Source organism: Strix uralensis, chromosome 26, assembly GCF_047716275.1.
Source record: "Strix uralensis isolate ZFMK-TIS-50842 chromosome 26, bStrUra1, whole genome shotgun sequence".
NCBI classification, from domain to species: Eukaryota; Metazoa; Chordata; class Aves; order Strigiformes; family Strigidae; genus Strix; species Strix uralensis.
The window spans coordinates 1,100,967-1,118,393 of NC_133997.1; the positions used below are offsets into that span (position 1 = coordinate 1,100,967).

The 17,427-nt window shown below is 66.1% G+C and overlaps 6 protein-coding genes across 14 annotated transcripts in view; 1 reads left to right on the forward strand and 5 right to left on the reverse strand.

Moving 5' to 3' along the window:
- Positions 1-73: 73 nt before the first annotated feature.
- On the reverse strand, positions 74-5,430 carry ZPR1 (ZPR1 zinc finger). 2 transcript variants are annotated; one of them, XM_074851196.1, is made up of 14 exons: positions 5,181-5,430; positions 4,685-4,846; positions 4,258-4,348; positions 4,002-4,072; positions 3,161-3,247; positions 2,968-3,090; positions 2,757-2,810; positions 2,579-2,645; positions 2,249-2,319; positions 1,387-1,476; positions 1,183-1,293; positions 1,001-1,087; positions 672-737; positions 74-389 (listed from the first exon to the last, which is right to left on the reverse strand). In XM_074851196.1, the coding sequence occupies exons 1-14, from the start codon at positions 5,298-5,300 to the stop codon at positions 255-257; spliced, it is 1,335 nt and encodes a 444-aa protein (XP_074707297.1). In that variant the 5' UTR covers positions 5,301-5,430; the 3' UTR covers positions 74-254. The 2 variants fall into 2 exon arrangements, with proteins under 2 accessions (XP_074707297.1, XP_074707299.1); XM_074851198.1 differs by lacking the exon at positions 5,181-5,430 and adding an exon at positions 5,086-5,169 and having other exon boundaries at positions 4,685-4,820.
- A 69-nt stretch (positions 5,431-5,499) lies between these two features.
- On the reverse strand, positions 5,500-7,657 carry APOA5 (apolipoprotein A5). 2 transcript variants are annotated; one of them, XM_074851200.1, is made up of 3 exons: positions 7,470-7,657; positions 7,249-7,360; positions 5,500-6,435 (listed from the first exon to the last, which is right to left on the reverse strand). In XM_074851200.1, exons 1-3 carry the CDS (start codon positions 7,516-7,518, stop codon positions 5,523-5,525), a joined length of 1,074 nt encoding a protein of 357 aa, XP_074707301.1. In that variant the 5' UTR covers positions 7,519-7,657; the 3' UTR covers positions 5,500-5,522. The 2 variants fall into 2 exon arrangements, with proteins under 2 accessions (XP_074707301.1, XP_074707302.1); XM_074851201.1 differs by lacking the exons at positions 7,249-7,360; positions 7,470-7,657 and adding an exon at positions 6,599-7,219 and having other exon boundaries at positions 5,500-6,460.
- A 1,253-nt stretch (positions 7,658-8,910) lies between these two features.
- Positions 8,911-10,425, reverse strand: APOA4 (apolipoprotein A4). The gene is made up of 3 exons (XM_074851199.1): positions 10,305-10,425; positions 10,060-10,186; positions 8,911-9,943 (listed from the first exon to the last, which is right to left on the reverse strand). Exons 1-3 carry the CDS (start codon positions 10,351-10,353, stop codon positions 9,016-9,018), a joined length of 1,104 nt encoding a protein of 367 aa, XP_074707300.1. The 5' UTR covers positions 10,354-10,425; the 3' UTR covers positions 8,911-9,015.
- A 1,001-nt stretch (positions 10,426-11,426) lies between these two features.
- Positions 11,427-12,117, forward strand: APOC3 (apolipoprotein C3). Its single transcript, XM_074851202.1, has 3 exons — positions 11,427-11,596; positions 11,719-11,845; positions 11,941-12,117. The coding sequence occupies exons 1-3, from the start codon at positions 11,539-11,541 to the stop codon at positions 12,035-12,037; spliced, it is 282 nt and encodes a 93-aa protein (XP_074707303.1). The 5' UTR covers positions 11,427-11,538; the 3' UTR covers positions 12,038-12,117.
- Positions 12,118-12,486: 369 nt separating this feature from the next.
- On the reverse strand, positions 12,487-14,120 carry APOA1 (apolipoprotein A1). The gene is made up of 4 exons (XM_074851067.1): positions 13,926-14,120; positions 13,774-13,829; positions 13,379-13,532; positions 12,487-13,295 (listed from the first exon to the last, which is right to left on the reverse strand). The coding sequence occupies exons 2-4, from the start codon at positions 13,814-13,816 to the stop codon at positions 12,698-12,700; spliced, it is 795 nt and encodes a 264-aa protein (XP_074707168.1). The 5' UTR covers positions 13,817-13,829; positions 13,926-14,120; the 3' UTR covers positions 12,487-12,697.
- A 699-nt stretch (positions 14,121-14,819) lies between these two features.
- The window catches only part of SIK3 (SIK family kinase 3), an 84,159-nt gene continuing 81,551 nt past the window's right edge, over positions 14,820-17,427 (reverse strand). For all 7 annotated transcript variants that reach the window (XM_074850973.1, XM_074850972.1, XM_074850971.1 and 4 more), the window contains 3 exons: positions 16,988-17,120; positions 16,695-16,862; positions 14,820-16,454 (listed from right to left, as the gene is read on the reverse strand). In XM_074850973.1, the coding sequence (XP_074707074.1) occupies positions 16,705-16,862; positions 16,988-17,120 (291 nt within the window). In that variant the 3' untranslated portion in view covers positions 14,820-16,454; positions 16,695-16,704. The remainder of the gene's footprint in view (positions 16,455-16,694; positions 16,863-16,987; positions 17,121-17,427) is intronic.

A 17,427-nucleotide genomic window follows, 5' to 3' on the forward strand; every position in this document is an offset into this window, starting at 1 on the left:
AAGGGGGCGTCACTGTGGTGGGCGGGGCCATGGGCGGTGGGCGGGGCCAGCAGCAGCAGACAGACACCTTCCCTCCAGCAACAGCTTTTATTCGGGGGGGTCGCACCCCCCATCGCGGCCGTACCCCTCCGCGGGAGGCCCCGGCGCCCATCCCCGCGGCCTTGGGGCTGCAGCACCCATCCCCGCAGCCCCGCACGGGTCCTGCTCCCCCGAGGCGCGGGGGGAGGAGGCTGGCGGGGTGCGGGTGCACCCCGCTACCGGCCCGCGGCTCCCTCGGACTCGTAGCCCTCCGTCTTCATGTCGTTCAGGCCCAGGTCTTCGTTCTGCTCAAACGTACGCTGGTAGCGCTCCACTTTGAGCTCCGGGTCCTCCTCCGGGGCGTACACGTTCTGTGGGGCGAGATGGACGCCAGCTTCGCACCCCCCTTCTCAAAGGCTCTGGCGAGACTTGCCCACCACCCCCCGGGGAGCTCGATATTCCCAGCACCGGACCCCGGGGAGCAGACGCCACTCCCGCCTTCCTTCCCACGAAGCCCCCAGCACTCGCCTTTCCGCGGACAGAGCCTGCAGCCACCCAGAACCCCGAGAAGAACCCTGCCCGCCCACACACACTGGGGAAATACGGAAGAAAATCCACCCAAACCGCTCAGAAAACTTTGCACAACACTGCACCTGAAGATAGCTGTTGCCTGCAGGGTCATCCATGATGAAGTGAGCCTCTGTCTTTCCCTCTATGATCTGCAGAAAGAGAGCGTGTGCAGGCATTAAGGCTTTCTAATCCCCCCGCACTTGTGGCACCGAGACACACACAGCCCGCCTGCGATCGCTCAAACGACTTCCTCAGTCAAAAAACAGTGATAGCTCAGTGAAACAAGGCAGGCAGGCGTGGGACAGATAGAAAAGTTAAGGCGACGCTTGCTGAGGAGTTCAGTTAAACACACGTCGCAGCTGCGGTGGCAAAAACCACGCTGCGGAGCGTGGAAAATTGGGAGCGCGCTCACCTCTTGCAGTTTCCCAATGAACTCCTGCAGCTTTCCCGTTCTGCTGGGCACAGAGCTGTCCCCCAGGGTGAAGGGGTTTCTCTCGACCTGGAAGAGCAGAGCCGCGTGCTCAGCCCCCAGCGAGGCCAAAGTGAAGGCAGAGGGGCCCGAGCTGTGCTCGGCAGCACCGCAGGGTCGCTCACCAGCTCTCGGATGTCCTTCAGCAGCCCCTCCAGCGTGGTGAACTTCCCCCCCAGCGCTCCCATCCCCAGCTCGAACTCCAGCTCGGGGATCTCCACGCTGCACGTCTCCGACTGCAAGGGCGAGCACCCGGTGAGTCCCCATGGAGGGAGGGCCGGGCCCCGAGCCCCCACCGCAGGGCGGGGCAGGGATCGGATGCACCGTACCTTCAGGATATCCCTCGTCATGTCAGAAGGGTCCGTGATCCGAAGGGTAATCCTGGTGCCGTGCGGTTCGATCGCTCCTCCGGATTTCACCTAGGAACACCTGGCCGTCAGCTTCACAGAATCACAGAACCATCCAGGTTGGAAAAGACCTTGAAGCTCCTCCAGTCCAACCATGAACCTCACCCTGACCGTTCCCAACTCCACCAGATCCCTCAGCGCTGGGTCAACCCGACTCTTCAACCCCTCCAGGGATGGGGACTCCCCCCCTGCCCTGGGCAGCCCATTCCAACGCCCAACAACCCCTTCTGCAAAGAAATCCTTCCTAAGAGCCAGTCTGACCCTGCCCTGGCGCAGCTTGAGGCCATTCCCTCTTGGCCTGGCGCTGGTTCCTTGGCTCAAGAGACTCATCCCCCCTCTCTGCACCCTCCTTTCAGGGAGTTGCTTCACAGGCTTTTACACTTCAATCACACCATGATGCTTTAAGAGGGTTTACCCTGGCAGCTCGGAGGCCGCCCCAAGCCTGGGGATGGCGCCTGAACGCAGAGGACTTGAGCAGACGTGGAGACAGCCGACTCACGCCAAACGGGGCTCTTCCAGACCAAAGTCAGCCCCTTTGATTGTTCAGGAAGGGAAGCCCAGCCCAGCCTGAGCTCGCAGCACATGCGGCCTCCACGCAGCTCGCCTACAGCCTGGCCCCCACCCCTAAGCAGGGCAGCTCTGTGACACCCACCAACGCACCCCGTGACACCACCTGTAAATCCAGGCTCCCTCCAGCCCGAACCGCCAAGCCCAGGGACTCCAAGAAACCCATGAAACACTACCCGCCTCCCCAAAAAAAGGAGTCAATAGTTTTCCAGCTCACTTCATTTGTCCTGTGCCCACAGGCGTCGCAGTTTGTGGCCATGATAATCACCTCTTTGAAGTGAGGGATTTCTAGAGCACACGGTCAAGGAAAACTCAAGGAAAGGAAAGTCTCAAAGCCGCCTCCTGCACCCTCTTCACAGCCTCAGTCCCTCCCGAGGTATTGCAGGAGCTCGCTGGCAAGTTGTGAGCGGCACCGAGACAGATTTGCACCCTGACAGGCTCTACTCGGAAGAGTTTATGTCTTATGGGTGCAGCAGTAAGAGACCTGGGTCAGCACAGAGCAACTCCCACCCTGGCGCAGACAGCACCGACCCCCCTCAAAGGATACGCACTAACTTCATATTCGTGTCAGCTGGAGCGTTGCACTCGGGGCAGTTGGTGTTGAACTGCAGTACCTGGGTCACGGGAAGGGAAAGGAGAAACGGGAAGTCCCGGTCAGCCTGGACAGCCTGTCCTGGGAGCCAGCGGCCCAGGCATGGACACCGTTGCGCTGCAAAGGCACCCACCTCATTCCTCAGGTCCTCTGCAGAATCCACCGGCTTCTCGTCCGGCTCCTCTCCCTGCCAGGGGGACACCAGACGCAGCATTAACTCTGTTCCTGAGCTGAGGGCCTCCCGGGGAACGAGGGGACCGATCAGCCCCGCTGCCCCAGGCCGCGAGCACGCAGGGGCCCGCCGGCCTCGCGCGGGGAGCACGGCGGCAGCAGCTCCCCGTTACCTCCAGTCCCAGCGCGGCAGCCTGCTGGGGCGTCCTCCGGTAGCGGGTGACCACAAGAGCATCATCCTTCTGCGGCGCGTGCGGGTTCTCCACAAAGCTGTTCCCGGAAGGGTCGTCAAGGATCTGCGGAGGAAGGAAGCCTCAGGAATGCCTCCCCCCACGGGAAAGGGGCTGCCCTCCTGCGCGTACTCACAAAGGTGAAGGGGGAATGCACTTCTTTCAGCTGCTTTAGTTTCCCAATGAACTCATCTATTTTACTTGCCACCTCTTGGTCCGTCGCCTGCAAAAGAGGACACGTTTGAGACTGATGCTGGGGACAGCCCAGAGCTGAATACAACACCGACAACAGCACAAACGAGAGCGCCCTGCAGAAGAATTTTAAATACAACCTCTGGTATATTTGAAATAGATTTTAAGGCCTAATGAAACGTGTTTAAAAGCCAGTCAAGCTAATCACATAGAGACAGTTTTAACAAAGATGATTAACTGACTAAACACAGGTGTTTTGCCAGATTAAGAGAATTCGGTATATAGAAACTGCTCGCTCTGCCTAAGCTTTTAATAGATCGTCTTGAAGTCTTTCTCAGAATTGTGCGAGATGAAAAATAGTGGAAGAAAGATGAACGTGATGACCCGAAAGATGACCCTGAAACTGAAGCAAGAATTGGAACCAGAAGAGAAGAATTCAGCTGAGACAAGGGATTGTAGTGAACTGTAATAAATTATGAGAATCAAGAACTAAAAGGTTAAGTAGGACCTTACAAAGACTTTGGGCTTAGGTAATAGATTCAGAAATAGTATATAAACTGCACGAGTCCTTTGGACATTTGCCACTCACTGAGGTGATGGCCCAAATCCGAGTTGTTAATAAAGCTACGCCTAGAGATACCCAGAGTCTGGTGAAATTCTGAAATTCTTTAACAGCCCACAACACACTTATCAGCAGCACACGAGGCCAACAGGCAGAGTATGAACAAAAGAAGCATTTGCCACGCAGGCGCCCCCGAGGAGCTTCCCCCGTCACAGCATCTTACCCTGCGGAGGGGCTGGTCCTGCTCCAGGCCCACGACCGCTCTGTCAATGATCCCTTCAATGGTGGTGAGAACTGGAGAAGGAAAGAAAACAGAAGCGGCAGCACCGTTAAGCCCAGCTGTGCTACCCCCCGCCAGCTCATACCGATCTCCAGCAACCTCCCCCCGTGGGCCCTGCCAAGCTTATGTGAGCCCCGGGACAGGCAGCCGGGCCCTCCGCCGGCGTCGGCAGGCCGAGGGGCGCAGGCCATGTACCCACCTCCCTTCTGGGTGAAAGCGGGGATCTCAAAGTCCAGCTCTGGAATGCGAGTCGTGGCACAGTCGGTCTTCACCACCTCCCTGTTCATGTCCTGCACACGACAGCCGAGGAGCGGCGTTAGGGTCCCAGCGGGACCAGAAGCTCCCACACACTACGGGACCACCCCGGGACACACGGCGCCCGCCACAGCCGCAGCGTTCGCTCCAGGCAGCCTTTAGCAGCCTCTCCGTTCACAGGAATACGCGTGTTTGGGGCTTTACACAGTTACTACCAAACAAACAATGCTATTTCTCAAACGGCGCAGAGGAGAAACGCTTTATTGCTCAAGCTAGACCGGCTCATGAGGGGCAGAGGCGGGCGCCAGGCAGCTCCTGGCACACGGGTGGCCCCAGCCACAGCGGGGGGAGGAGAGGGAGCCCCCGCTCACCTGCCGGGAGACGACAGCCAGGGTGTAGCGCACGCCCTGCTCCTGGATCCTGCCCGCGGAGTGGATCTCCGTGTTGGACCAGGAGCAGCTGTCGCAGGCGAAGGAGCTGACGATGATCTCTTTGAAGAAGGGGATCCTGGTGAGCAGGAGCCGCGTCACCCCCTGCGGCAGCGAGGGGCCTCGTGGGAAGCCGAGCTCTCCCAACACTCCAGGCCCCGTGTTCCTGCCAAAACAACCCCCCGGGCAGGTCCCGGTCCCCGTCCCCGAGCTCTGTCACCCCCCCCCCCCCCCCAAACACCCAACCCCCCCCTCACCTCCGGGCAGGCCCCACCTCCCCCCGCTGCCTCCCACCGCCCCCCGCCTGCCTCCTGCACCCCAGCCCTCCGGCTCCCACCACCCACCCTCGCCCCGGGACGCGCCGTGGCCCCCGGCGGGCCCTTCCCCGGTGCTGCCCCGCTACCCGCGGAGGCCGCTGCGGCCCCGGCCCCGCCCTCACGTTGCGGAAGCAGCTCATGCACAGGGACTCGATCTCGGCCGGGCGCTGCTCCCCGTCCTCGGCGCTGAGAGGCCGGAACAGGGAACCCCCCGCCGCCTCCACCGCCCCCAGCGCCGACATGATGCCGCTGCCGCCGCGCCTGCGCGCCGCGGTCACGTGAGGCGGGGCGGTCACGTGAGGCGGGGCGGTCACGTGAGGAGGTGGCGGCTGAGGCGAGGCCTAGTCCGCCATGACGGCGCCTTTATTGTGGTTCAGCTTCCGCCAGACGGCCCCGCCCGGCCCCGCCGCCCCCCACACCCCCCACACACCCCCCGGGAGGCCCCTCCGCCCCCCCCCGGCCCCTCAGCGGGCCTCGCCGCCCCGCTCGCTCAGGCTGAGCGCCAGGTCTCTCCAGAGCGCGTCGAGGCGGGCACGCAGGTCGTCCACGGCGGGCGGGCCGTCCTGCGGGTCCCCCGGGGAGGAGGGCCGCGAGGAGAGCTTCAGCCTCATCTCCTCCGTCTCCTGGTCGAGGGCCCGGGTGAAGGCCTGGATCTGGACATACGTGTCCCTCCGGAACTCCTCCACCCGCCGCTGCACCTCCCGGGCCAGCTCTGCCGGGGAGCGGTCCGTGGGGGCCGGCGGCTGCTGGAGGCTGCCGGGGTAGAGGCTCAGCTTCACCTTGAGCTGCTCCAGGTTCCTCTGGATCTTCTGGTGGAGGTCCCTCGCGTTCTGGGTCAGCTTGGCGGAGAGCTCCTGGATGTACTGGTTGAGCTGCTCCGGGCTGGCCTGGGCGTGAGGGACAACGTTTCTGTGCAGCTCTTCCACGTTGCGGTGGATCTCGGTCACCAGCCTGTCCGCGTAGGGGTGGAAAATGTCCTTCACCTGCTCGGTGTGGAACGCGATCTTGTCGGCGTAATGAGCCATGAACCTCTGGACCTCGTCCGCGCCCTCCAGGAGCTGAGCTGTCACCTCCCGGCTGGGCATCAGGTGCCGCCGGAGCTCCCGGGCCTTCAGGGACACCTGGTCCAGCAGCTCCTCCGTGAACGGCTGCAGCCGGTAGCGAAGATCATCCAGGTGCTTCCCGACCTTGTGGTGCACCTCGTCCACGTACGGGGCCAGTTTCACCCTCAGGCTCTCCAGCTCTTTCCGGATGAGCTTGCGCAGGCTGTCCGAGTCGTGGTCCAGCCGGGGCTGGAGGCCTCTGTTGAGGGGCGCCAGCTTCTCCAGGAAGTTTCCCACGTAGCTGACCCCATCCTGAATGCTTCCCTTCAGGTTTCTGCACGAGACAGCGGGTCTAGTTACTGAAACAAAGAAATTCACTCAACAGTCAGAATCCAGTAGAACCGTTAAGCAGATATTCTTTATTAGCAGTGCTGAGGTCGCCCTGGGGATTCTCCACCACAAGGGCTCCCGAGAACTAGCAAGGGACATCAGTTTACCTACACACAAATCATACATGTTCAGATTTCGTGGAAAGGGCTGTCTTATGATAATGAGTTCCCATTTACATAGTCCGAGCACGCGTAGTTTAATAGAGTGAGGGTCTTTGGTGGTCAAGGGAAGAAGTAAACAGTCTTCTTCACGGTGTTCGCTAGCTGACCTTCCTTCCAGAGCACGGGCTGTGAAGTAAAGTCCAGGTGTCTTCTTCCTAACTCAGCAAGATCACCCTCCCTAGACTGTATCTCTGTGTCCTTTTGTTTGAGTTCCCCTCATCTCGGTTTGCCCAAGTGCCCACTGAGGGCTGAGTCTGCCCTCAGTGAGTGACAGAGGGAGCGTTTTACTTTAGACAAAGAGGCCGAGGGAAAACAGCTGCGGAGTCCTTGGGAAACAAACACAAGCCAAACTTTCATGCATCGCGGTTTAGTCTTAATCAGAAATTCATTAGTTTGAGCCCTTTCATTACTGAGCAGCCCGACTCACCGCAGCGTCTCCGCTCTGCCCTGACGCGCCCCAATAACCCCCCGACAGCCGCCAGGGCCGTTCCCACGAGCTTTCCTGCCCCCGGGGGGAGAGAAACGGGGGCCGCGGCGTGTCGGTGGGGCGCGGGGGGAGCTCGCTGCCGGGCGAGCCCCCGCAGCGGCCTACTCACGCCACGTCCCCGCCCAGCTTGCCGCCCTGGCCGTGCTCCGGGCTGTCCTTGTCGCTCGTCAGCTGGCTGAGGTGCCCCCAGAAGCCGCTCCGCGCCAGCTCGGCCGGCGACACTGCGGGCAGGAGGGCAGCGGTTGGCGGGGGGGGGCCGCGGCGCTGCCCGCCCCGGCTCTGCCCTCCCGCCCATCCGGCCCCGAGCGAGCCCCTGCGCTCGCCACCCACCCGGTAAGGTGGCCAGGAGGGCGAGGAGCAGCGCAGCCTTCGGAGCCATGGTCCGCCGGGCCGCCGCGCTGCGGGGACCGAGGAGGGAGCGGCTCGGTGGTGCCGGCGCTCGACGCCCCGCTCGCTGCTCTCGGGGCTGCCCCGCGCCCCTCTCCCGGCTCCTGGTCGCCGCCCGCCCCTCTCCTGCCGCCGCTCCCTTTATAGTCGCCGGGGTCGAGGTGGGGGGGGGTAGAGGCGCCCGGGCGATAAGGCGCGGCCGCAGGGGTGGCCAGTTTGGACCCTGGAAAGGCGACGTGGAGGTCGGCGGCCGGTGCCGGGAGGTGACGTGGGGGCCAGTTATCTGAGCGCCGGCGGCCCCTTCGCCTGCCCCGCACCGCGGCCTTCACCCCCCCCCGGGGCTGCCGGTCTGCGCGGCCCCTCCCCGAGCATCTCCCGGCCGGGAGCTGGCGCCGGGGCGGCCCGAGCGGCCGCCGTCCCGCTGGCTCAGCCCTTGTTTTCCCGGCGGCTTTCCCGGGACGAGGCCGACCCCCCCTCGCAGCCCACCTTTGCGCCGCGGAGCCAACGGCGGGGGGGCTGCCGGGGGGCGGGGGGCAGCGGGACGGGGCCGGCGACACCGGCTGCAGCTCCCGCCGCAGGCACTCGCAGCCCGAGGGGGGGCGAGGGCAGCCCGGGCCCCCGGACGAGGCCACGGGGGTGCGGGGGGATGAGCCCCACTCGCCAGGGAAGGGTGGAACGAGCCCCGGCACACGGCGGGGGCTGCCTGCCCGCGCCCCGCCGGGACACCGAACCCGCCGCCTTGCGGGGTGTTTCCTTCGCAGGCTGCCTCTCCCCCGGGGAAAAACGGGCGATGTTTTGGGCTGGGGTCTCACCCCCGGGAGGGGTGCTGGTCGCCCACCCCGGCCTTCTCCATCAGCAGAGCGCAGCTGTGTTGGCGCTGAAGCAGCTTGGCAAGCGGGGACCCGCCGGGACCGGCGACTCCCGGGGGGGGCCGGGCTGCGTGGCCGGGGCGCGTGTCGGGGTGCGGGGCCAGGGCACGGGCACCCTGCGGCGGAGGGCAAAGTCCGTCACCCCGCAGGGGCGAAGCTCCACGCAGTCGCCAGCGCTCCTCTGGCACCAAAGTCCACGCTGCTCCCCGGCCTGTGCGGACATGGTGGGGGGGCCCCAAGCAGCCCTGGCCGCACCCCCATCCTGCCGCAGCCCGCGCGGGAAATCCCCCCGTCCGTGGGAGCGTTCCTCACGGGGTGCCCAGCGGCACGGCGGCTTGCTGGGGCCACGGCTCCTGTCCCCTTCCTTCCCCCCGCACTGGGGATCGGGCGCCCCACCCGCCCCACCCCAGCGCCACTCGGCCCTGGCACCCCAGTTCGGGGGGATGCTCTGCCCTGAGGGCAGCCGGGACGCAGGACCCCACCGGGAAGGAGGACACAGACCAGCACGTGCGTCACAAAGCAGCGGTTTATTTGTGCCGCGGGCAGCGGCCGGGAGCGCGTGTGCTGCCGGGGGGGCGGCCGGCCGCCCCGTGCCCCCTCCCTGGGGTGCTCCAGGGGGCTCAGTTCTGGGCCGGCGGGGCGGTGCTGAGGAAGGCGGCCACCTTCTCCCGCACCTCCTTCTCCAGCAGCTCCAGGTGATCCTCCACGCCGGCGGTGCCCGAGTCGAGCTTGCCCCGCATGGCCTCCAGCCGCTCCACCAGCCGCTGCCCGAAGGTCTCGCCGAAGGGGGCTGCCTGCTGCCGGAAAGCCTCCAGCGTCTGCCCCACGCGCGCGTCCAGCTGCTGGGCCAGCGGGGCCAGGCGCTGCTGCAGGCCCTCGGTGTCGCTGCTGGCCGCCTGCCGCAGCTCCTGGGCCACCGCGCTGAGCTGGGCACGCAGCTCCTCCGAGCTGGCGGCCAGGCGGGCGCGCAGCTCCTCCGCCGCCTGCTCCATCTGCGCCGTCAGGCTCTCGAGCTGCCGGTTGAGGCCGTCCTGCACGTTCTGGGCGTAGGGGCTGAGCCCGCGGCGCAGCTCCTCCACACTCTGCTGCACCTGTGCCTTCAGCTCCTCGCTCAGGGGAGCCAGCCGCTGCTTGAGGCTCTCCACCCCGCCGTCGATCTGCTGCTGCAGCTGGTCAGCATAGGGGCTGAGCGAGGCCTGGACGCTCTCGGCATTGTCCTGCAGCCGGTCCCGCAGCTCGGTGGCGTAGGGCTCCAGCGCCCGCCGCAGCTCCCCGGCCCCGCGGTCCACCTGGGAGCGCAGCTCCTCGGCGTAGGGGCTCATCTTGGCTTGCAGCTGGCGGATGTTGGTGCCGATCTGCTGGTGCACCTCGTCGGCGTAGGGCGCCAGCTTGGCCTGCAGCTCCGCCAGCTCCCGCCGGATCTGCTCCTTCAGCCGCTGCGAGTCCTGCGCCAGCCGCGCCTGCAGCTCCGTGGCGAAGGGCACCAGCCGCCGCTGCAGGTCCTCGGCGTACGAGTTGACGCTCTGCAGGTTGCTCTCCAGCAGCGTGCTGGCAAGAGGGGGGATGTCAGCGCCCGCTACCCCGCAGCCCCCTCCCCTGGCCAGCACCTCCTGGCCGCTGCCGTGTCCCCCCCCCCCGGTGCCGCAGCTCGCGGCTCTGCTCACTTGAGCTGCTTGGTGAGCTCGGTCTGGTGCAGCTGGTCCACCGTCTCCTTGGCATGGCTGCCCAGCTCCGTGAAGTACTTCCAGAGCACGCTGGCCACCTCGTCCGGGTTGATGTCAGCCTGTGCCCCTGCAAGCCCATGTGGGGATCAGCGCTGGCACAGCAGCTGCCCCAGGGATGCAGCGTCCCCATCCCTGCCCCGAGCAGGGCCACCGTCCCGGCACCCGGCACCCGCACGCCGCCTCACCTGCCACGGCCAGGAGCACCAGGACGAGGGCGGCCGCCTTCAGGGACATCCTGGGTGCTGGGGGGGCCTGCAAGAGCGTGGAGTGGAGCTGAAGGGAGCCCGGGGTGCCTGTGCTGCTGCCACCGCGGGTACCTGCACTGCCGGGGAGCACCCAGCCCCTATTTATGCAGCCCCAGCGCCCTCGGCGGGTTCCACGCGGGCCGGTGACACGAGCCCCGGGCTTGGACTTTAGCACGGCCGCGACGTGGAAGCGCCTGACACGCAAAGCCATCACCGCAGCCCTGCCGGCTCCCGGCGGGGTGCCAGGGCAGAGAGGGGCGGGGGTACACACAGCCATCCCGCGGCTGAGCCCATCCTGGGGAGGGCAGGGACCCGGGGGTGGAGGGGACACGGGCACGGGGGGACGCTGTGGTGGATGTTTGGGGACACACGAGTCGGTGTTTGTGCAGGACAGTGTCGCTGCCCCGAGCACAGGTTCCGGGGGGATGTTGTGCCACAGGCAGTGCCAGGCCCCGTGTGCCCTTGGCTGGCGCTGGGAGCTGTGGGCGTCCCTGGCCGTGGGCATCGGGCTCTCGCACCAGCTCCAGGCTGCGGCCCAGCGACACCAAGGCCCCGAGAGCCCGGTGGTGCCCTGGGGCCAAGAGCGCAGCTGCACGATAGCCCTGGGCAGAGCCAGCCCGGTGCCATCGTGCCTGGGGCCGGTGCCGCTGGATGTCACCCTTGTGCTGGGTGTCCCCGCACCAGCCCTGGGCCTGTCCCCAGGGTGGCCCTCGCTGCCGTGCGCCCTGCAGCAGGCACTGGGCTGGTGTCACACACTGCAGCGTGTGGCCCCAAGGCACAGGCACACACGTGGCACAGGAACACACGTGGCACAGGCACACGCATGGCACACGTGTGCAGAGCCCCCGGCAGCCGTGCTCCCCGGGTGATTTCCCAAGCCCTGGCCGGGGCGCCGGCCCCTCCACAGCAACCCTGGCAGCAGGATGGGGCCATGCAGGTGTGTGTGACCCCCCCCGCCAGCCCTGCTGCCCCTGACCTTTGCACAAACCCCCCCGGAGGTGGCTGGGGGAGGGTATAAAGTGGGAGGCTGGGGCTGTCCCCGCGTAGCAGAGCCCAGCGCAGGTGAGCGAGGAAGCCCCCGGCGAGGGTCACGCCAGGAAGGGGACAGGGACGGGGTGGGGGTCGGGCCCCCCACCCACCACCCCGCGCCACGTGCTCTGCTCTCTCCGCAGCCATGAAGGCGTCGCTCCTGCTCGTGCTGGGCTGCGCGGCCGTCCTGGTGGCGGGAGCACGTAAGGGGGGGGCGAGGGCTGCAGCAGGAGGAGGGGGCTGGGGCTCAGGGGGCCGGGGTGCGTCCACAGCGGGGGGGGCCCAGCCCCATGGCCCCCCGCTCCCACAAGGCTGATGCTTGCAGGGGCCGAGACACCCGGGGAGCCCGAGGTTCTGCTGCAGAAGGTGCGGGAATACGCCCAGAAAGCCACGGCCGTGGCCAAAACCGCCCTGAGCACGGTGCAGGAGTCGGAAGCGGCTCAGCAGGCCAGGTGCCCCCCACCCCCCCGCCCCCCCACCCGGGCACCCGTCCCCCGCGCCCCGCTGCCCGCGGGGGACCCCGCTCTGAGCAACCCCCCCCTTGCAGGCGCTGGCTGGCCGACAACGCCGACCTGGCGAAGCAGCGGCTGGCCTGGCTGAAGGAGCAGCTGGCCGAGCTCTGGAAGCGGCGGGCGGCTGCATAGCCCCGCCGGGGGTTGGACGGGGCCCCCCCAGCTCCCCACCCGCTGTCGCGGTTCTGGCAATAAAGCGGCGCTGAAGCAGACGGCTGTGGCGGCGTCACTGGGGGGGGCGGCGAGGAGGAGCACACACCGTGGGGCGAGGAAGGGCCGGGAGAGACGCTCGGGCCGGGGTGCCAGGACCCCTCGCCTCGGGGTGAGCACCCACATGTGGGTGCCTGGGGGGGGCAGGAGCCAGTGGCAAAAGCAGCCCCTGCCGGGTTGGCCGCCCTGGCAGAGCCCTTTGTGTGGGGAGAGCCCCCGACTGTGTCCTGGAGAGCCCTGGGCACCTTCCCTGTCCCCACCCTCACCCAGCAGGTCCCCCCAACACCCCCCGCCTGGAGCACCCCTCGCCCCCAGCACCGCGCGCAGCTGCCCCCCTCCAGCATCCACTGCAAAGACTGAGCGAGCTCCAATAACTTAAGTCACGTTTATTTGACAAAAGAAAGGCAAAGCTGAGACCAACTCCGGTTCGGGGAGGGGAGGCGGCGGGAGGGGAGGAGGGGGGTCCCCAGGGAGGGCTCCCGCAGCCCGTCCCCAGAGCCCCCCCGGGCAGGGCAGGGAGCAGCCCCGGGGCGGCTGTAGGTGTGGGGCCGGGGTCAGTCCCTGGCTGCGCCGGCCGGCGGCTCAGGCCACGCTCTTCTGGAGGTCGTCCAGGAAGGTGAGGAAGCGGGTCTTGAGGCTCTCGGCGTAGGGGGTGAGGCGCTCCTTGAAGTCCTGCACCAGGGGCGTCACCTTCTCGCGCAGGTTGCTGAGGTGCTCCACCACCTTGGCCTGGTACTCGGCGGCCTGGGGGATGCCCTTCTCCCGGATCTCCTCCAGCTTCTGGCTCAGCTTCTGCCGCAGCTCGTCGCTGTAGGGCGCCAGGTTCTTGCGCAGCTCCTCGACGTGCCCGCGCAGGCGATCCCGCGCCTCCTCGGCGACTGGGGTCAGCTTCTCCTGCATCAGCTCCACCTTCTGCTTGGTGAGCTCCTTCAGCTCCTGGGCCACAGGCGCCAGGCGCTGCCGGTACTGCTCCAGCTCCTCCGTCCACTTGGCCGAGAACTGGTCCAGGAAGGGCCGGATCTTCTCCTTCACCTCCTCCAGGTCCTTGGTCAGCTCCTGGCGCAGGGCCTCGGTGTCCTTCAGCCACATCTCCCGCACCTCCTTGTAGTAGGGGGCCATGTCCTCCCGCAGCTTGGCAGCGGCTGCGCTCAGCGTGTCCAGGTTGTCGGCCAGCTTCAGGCTGCGGGGAGCGGAGGGGGGTCACGGCACGCCCGGCACCCGGGGACCCCCCGCCGGCCCCCCGCCACGCGCCCCCCCACTCACTCCAGCTGTTTGCCCACTGCGGAGGACTCGAACTGGGCGATGGCATCCTTGCCACTGGCCTTCACCGTCTCCAGGTACACGTCCACCATGTCCCTGAGGCGGTCCAGGGGCGCCTGGGGCTCATCGTGCTGCCAGAAGGAGCGGGCCTGGGTGCCTGCGGGGAGAGGCCGGCGCGCTCAGGACCGACTGCGCGGCGGGAGGGCGGCGGGGACGGCTCCGGCCCGTCGCCGCCCGGGGACCCACCCGGCTCCGGAGGGGCCCCGGGAGCCGCTCGGCTGCAGCCCGGCGCTTCCAGCAGCGCCCGCGCCGGGCTCGGCTGCCCCGTCCCGCTCCGTCCCGCGGGGATTTGCGGCCGCGGCCGCCCCAGCCGCAGCCCCGGCCCCGTTCGGACCTACCCGTCAGGCAGAGCAGGGCGAGGGCCACCACCACGGCTCTCATCTTGGCGCTGAACCTGGGGGCAGAGCGAGAGACGTGGGTGCTGGGTGCCAGCGGGGACCGAGCCGCTCGCCCCGGGCTCGGGAGCCCCCGCAGCCGCCCGGGCTCTTACCAGCTCTCTCCTGCCGCTGCCGCGCTGCCGGTCGTCCCGTCTGAGCCGGCCGCTGCCCCACCGCCGCTATTTATGCAGGAGGGGGCAGTTCCCGCCGGAGATAAGCCAACGCTGCAGCCCAAGAAACCGCTCCCCGGCGCGGGCGATGTGGCGTGTAGAGTTCAAGGATCGCGCGCGTGGGCCAGCGCCGAGGAGCCGCCGGCTTGGCAGGGGCGGCGAGCAAACAGGGGCTCCCCGCGGGACGCGCCTCGCTGGCCAAGGAGCCTGTTTACGCTCCCGGTGACCCAGATTCCTGCTCGCCGCTGCGGCCTCGCCGGGGCCTCTCGGCAGCCCCCGGGGATTGGCCGGCAGCCCGGGGACCGGGTTTATACCCGCAGCGATTCGGCCTGCCCTGCCCAGACCCCTCGTCCTCCGCTCGCCAGCCCTGCGGGTTCCTGCCCTGTCCTCCCCCGCGCCGCCGCCATCGTCACCCCCTTTCCCCGGTGCGGGGGGCCAGGAGCTGCACCCCCACGCGCTGCCGGGGGACCAGGGCAGCGAAGCGACAGCTCAGCCTGGAGCAGACGCCAGCGCGGCCGCCCCAAACCCCAAACCCGGGGTGGCCCCATCCTACAGCCGCCAGCCCGGGGACCCGCAGGAACCCAGCGCGGGGGGGCCACGCCTTGGGGGGGGGTGAAGGCGCCTGGCAAGAGCGGCCGGGGCAGAAAGGGGACGTGGCGTCCCCCCGGCAGCACCGTGCAGGAGGGGCTGGTTAAAGCCGGGGGGAAGCTGCCCACTGCTGGGCCCCACATCGGCATCCCCGGGCTCAGGCTGGGCTCACGGAGGCCAGAAACGGGTCAGGAGAGAAAGCGGCAGCGGCCCCGCGGCGTGGGGTGACAAGGCAAACAGGAGACGAGGGAAGATCATAATCATGGTTTTATTTGTCATGATCCCACTGTCCAACTAATTGACTAGTTGCAAGTGACCCACAAAAAAATGGACTGAAGATTTACTGAAACTTCTTTTAGTCCAACATAAATGAGGAAGAAAAAAAATACTTCTGACATTTCCAAAAAACAGAAATAATAGCAAAGTATATTAATATACATTCAACATATACTGCGCGTATTGATTACTACAATACAAAGCAATGATAAAAAAAGTGTGATACTGCGAAATGGCACGGTTAAGCGAGTCCCTGCTGTTTCGGATGCTGCTGGAGGGTGGCCGGCGGCTCTCCCACAAATACAGTGTCATGTAAACAAAAGGAAAACAAACCAAAGGTACAGAGCGAGAGGCTTTTGGGGGCTCCCGTGAGCCCCCCACACCCGCCAGCGCCGGGGGAGGCAGCGCCGGGGGAGGGCGGGGCCCTGGGCTGGCCCGGGCGCTGCCGGGGTCCCCCCTCGGCGGTTTTGGGGTGTGGAGGCGGTCGGCGTGGCTCCCCCGGGGCGGGGAGACGGGGAGGCCGGGAGGAGGTGGGGGTGAGGACAGCAGAGTCACCTCTGCCGTGCTGGTTTCACACTTCCTTCTGTGCAAATTCAGGAGGGCCGGGTCGGTTTTTCCTCGTTTAAAAAAGGTTCCGGAAAAGTGTCAATAAGAATTGGAGCTGTCGCTGGTAAAGTCCCAAAGGCAACGATGACACCGGGCGCTCCCCAGCCCCGGCGGGGGGGCTCCACGCTCCATCCGTTGGGAGAGGATGGAGAGAAGGACAGAGGAGGGATCTACGCGCGTCCCAGGTGGATAAAGGAGAAGACCACTGTCGCCACTGGCACGAGAGAGCAAACCAGTCACAAGTACAATGTCGTTAAAAGAAATAAAATACTTTGAACAAAAGGTGCAAGTCACAATTCATATAGAACAGAATCTAGTTAAAAATTTCTCTCAAACAGAAATTCCTTTTGCCTTTTATTAATAACAATAATAATAAAACAACATTTACCGAAAAACAATTCCTACATGATCGGGAGGAGAAGCTAAGAAAACAAAGAAAAATCTGTCTTCCCTACGTCAGGCCAGGAAAGAGGAAAAAAAACCCCAAGTCGTCTGCGGATTCGAAAAGAAAAGGTTCGAGGGGGCGGGGAAGAGGCGACCCCCGGCGCGCGCTGACAGCCGGAGCAGGAACAGCAGCGGACACGGATGAGACAAGAAGCGTCTTGCACCAGGGTGGGCGCTCCCCCGCCCTCGCCCCCCGCCAGCGCTGCCCCTCGGGGCGCGCCGGGCCCCTCCCCTGCGCCGAGGGCGAAAGATCCGGGGGGGCTCCGGCGCCCGCCAACGCCCTCCCCGCCAGGCCGGGCGCTCGCTCGGGCTCCACGAATCCTCCGCGGGCGCAGAGGCTGCTGGCGGGTTCTCTGGTCGTGTCGGCGGTAGCGGGAGTTACAGGCAGACGTGGCGAAAACGAAAGAAACCAAAGGAACAACACACGGGATGAAGTGACTATGAGGAAAGGGGCCATGGTATTCCAGTTAGTCAGAAATACTACGGCAATTTGGCGCAATGCTGCTAGATACTGTTGGTTTAAAATGGACCTTTTCGTTTCAAAGCTGTACATCAAACCTGCGAGAGAGACAGAGAGAAGTGGCGGAGACGTTAGGAGACACCCGAGCACAAGCCACCGTCCCGCTGCCGCAGCCCCCGCCGCCTGCCCGGCCCGGCCACGCGCACTGGGGGCTCAGGGTGGTGGCCCCTCCCTCGGGGCGCAGGGACAAGGAAGGGACATGAAAGCCAGGCCAGCGGGCCCGGGCCTGCCACCGAGGCGACGTGCGGCGGGAAGAGGAAGGACGCCCCAGTACTCACCCCCTCCCGGTTACACCCCGGCCTGCTCCATCCCAAAGGGCACCTCCGGGTGCTTGTAGCTCAGCAGGACGTCGGTGATACACGTCGACGGGTAACAGGAGGTGTTTAGGTGCTGGCTGCCATCGCCGAGGTTGGGATGCTCTTGACCTTCCAAACTCTCCCCGCATTCTGTAAGGCCGAGGAACTGCCTCAGCGGCTGCACGAGGAGCTCTGGGGCACCGGTTCTGGGGTGCTGGCTGCGAGCGGGTGCTCTCGGCGCCCGGCGCGGCCCCCCAGCAGCCCCCCGTCCTTACCCTCGCTGTCCCGGTCGCGCAGCTGCTGGCTGGCCATCAGCGACGACTGGCTGAGGACGGCGTCGGACATCCGTGCGGAGCTGAGCGCTTTTCCTGCCATCAGGCTCATGCCGGGCAAGTTATCCAACTGCACCTGCAGGGAGAGCAGGGCCCAAGTCAAGGGGGGTCGGGACAAGGCACCCCGCTACGCCCCAGCTTGGAGAGGCTGCCCGGGGAGCTCCCGCAGGCCTCAGCGAGGCTCCAACTATGGGTAAATCCACATCAGGGACCGCTCAGGCACAGCCAACGTCCACGAAGGGACTGGACGGCCCAAGTCCCCTCAGACTGACGCTGAGGGAAGGGCCCTTCCCCGTTCCAGGAGGGAACTGAGGCACCGAACGCATCAACGTTGGGGCAGGACGGTTCCCAGCGGCCCGAAGCGCCGGGGATGGGGCGCGGCC

Bases quoted from the DNA above. Each gene is read 5' to 3' on its own strand.
- ZPR1 (XM_074851196.1), bottom strand. From the start codon at position 5,300: ATGTCGGCGCTGGGGGCGGTGGAGGCGGCGGGGGGTTCCCTGTTCCGG. The intron at 4,847-5,180 runs GTGAGGGCGGGG...TCGCTGCCGCAG, and splicing joins GCATGAGCTGCTTCCGCAAC to GGGGTGACGCGGCTCCTGCT. The intron at 390-671 runs GTGCAGTGTTGT...CTCGCCCCACAG, and splicing joins CAGGCAACAGCTATCTTCAG to AACGTGTACGCCCCGGAGGA.
- APOA5 (XM_074851200.1), bottom strand. From the start codon at position 7,518: ATGGCTCCGAAGGCTGCGCTGCTCCTCGCCCTCCTGGCCACCTTACCG. The intron at 7,361-7,469 runs GTGGGTGGCGAG...TCCTGCCCGCAG, and splicing joins CCTCCTGGCCACCTTACCGG to TGTCGCCGGCCGAGCTGGCG. The intron at 6,436-7,248 runs GTGAGTAGGCCG...TGTCTCGTGCAG, and splicing joins AAGCTGGGCGGGGACGTGGC to AAACCTGAAGGGAAGCATTC.
- APOA4 (XM_074851199.1), bottom strand. From the start codon at position 10,353: ATGTCCCTGAAGGCGGCCGCCCTCGTCCTGGTGCTCCTGGCCGTGGCA. The intron at 10,187-10,304 runs GTGAGGCGGCGT...ATGGGCTTGCAG, and splicing joins GGTGCTCCTGGCCGTGGCAG to GGGCACAGGCTGACATCAAC. The intron at 9,944-10,059 runs GTGAGCAGAGCC...CCCTCTTGCCAG, and splicing joins GAGCTCACCAAGCAGCTCAA to CACGCTGCTGGAGAGCAACC.
- APOC3 (XM_074851202.1), top strand. From the start codon at position 11,539: ATGAAGGCGTCGCTCCTGCTCGTGCTGGGCTGCGCGGCCGTCCTGGTG. The intron at 11,597-11,718 runs GTAAGGGGGGGG...TGATGCTTGCAG, and splicing joins CGTCCTGGTGGCGGGAGCAC to GGGCCGAGACACCCGGGGAG. The intron at 11,846-11,940 runs GTGCCCCCCACC...CCCCCCTTGCAG, and splicing joins GAAGCGGCTCAGCAGGCCAG to GCGCTGGCTGGCCGACAACG.
- APOA1 (XM_074851067.1), bottom strand. From the start codon at position 13,816: ATGAGAGCCGTGGTGGTGGCCCTCGCCCTGCTCTGCCTGACGG. The intron at 13,533-13,773 runs GTAGGTCCGAAC...CTCTCCCCGCAG, and splicing joins CGCCCTGCTCTGCCTGACGG to GCACCCAGGCCCGCTCCTTC. The intron at 13,296-13,378 runs GTGAGTGGGGGG...CGCTCCCCGCAG, and splicing joins GCAGTGGGCAAACAGCTGGA to CCTGAAGCTGGCCGACAACC.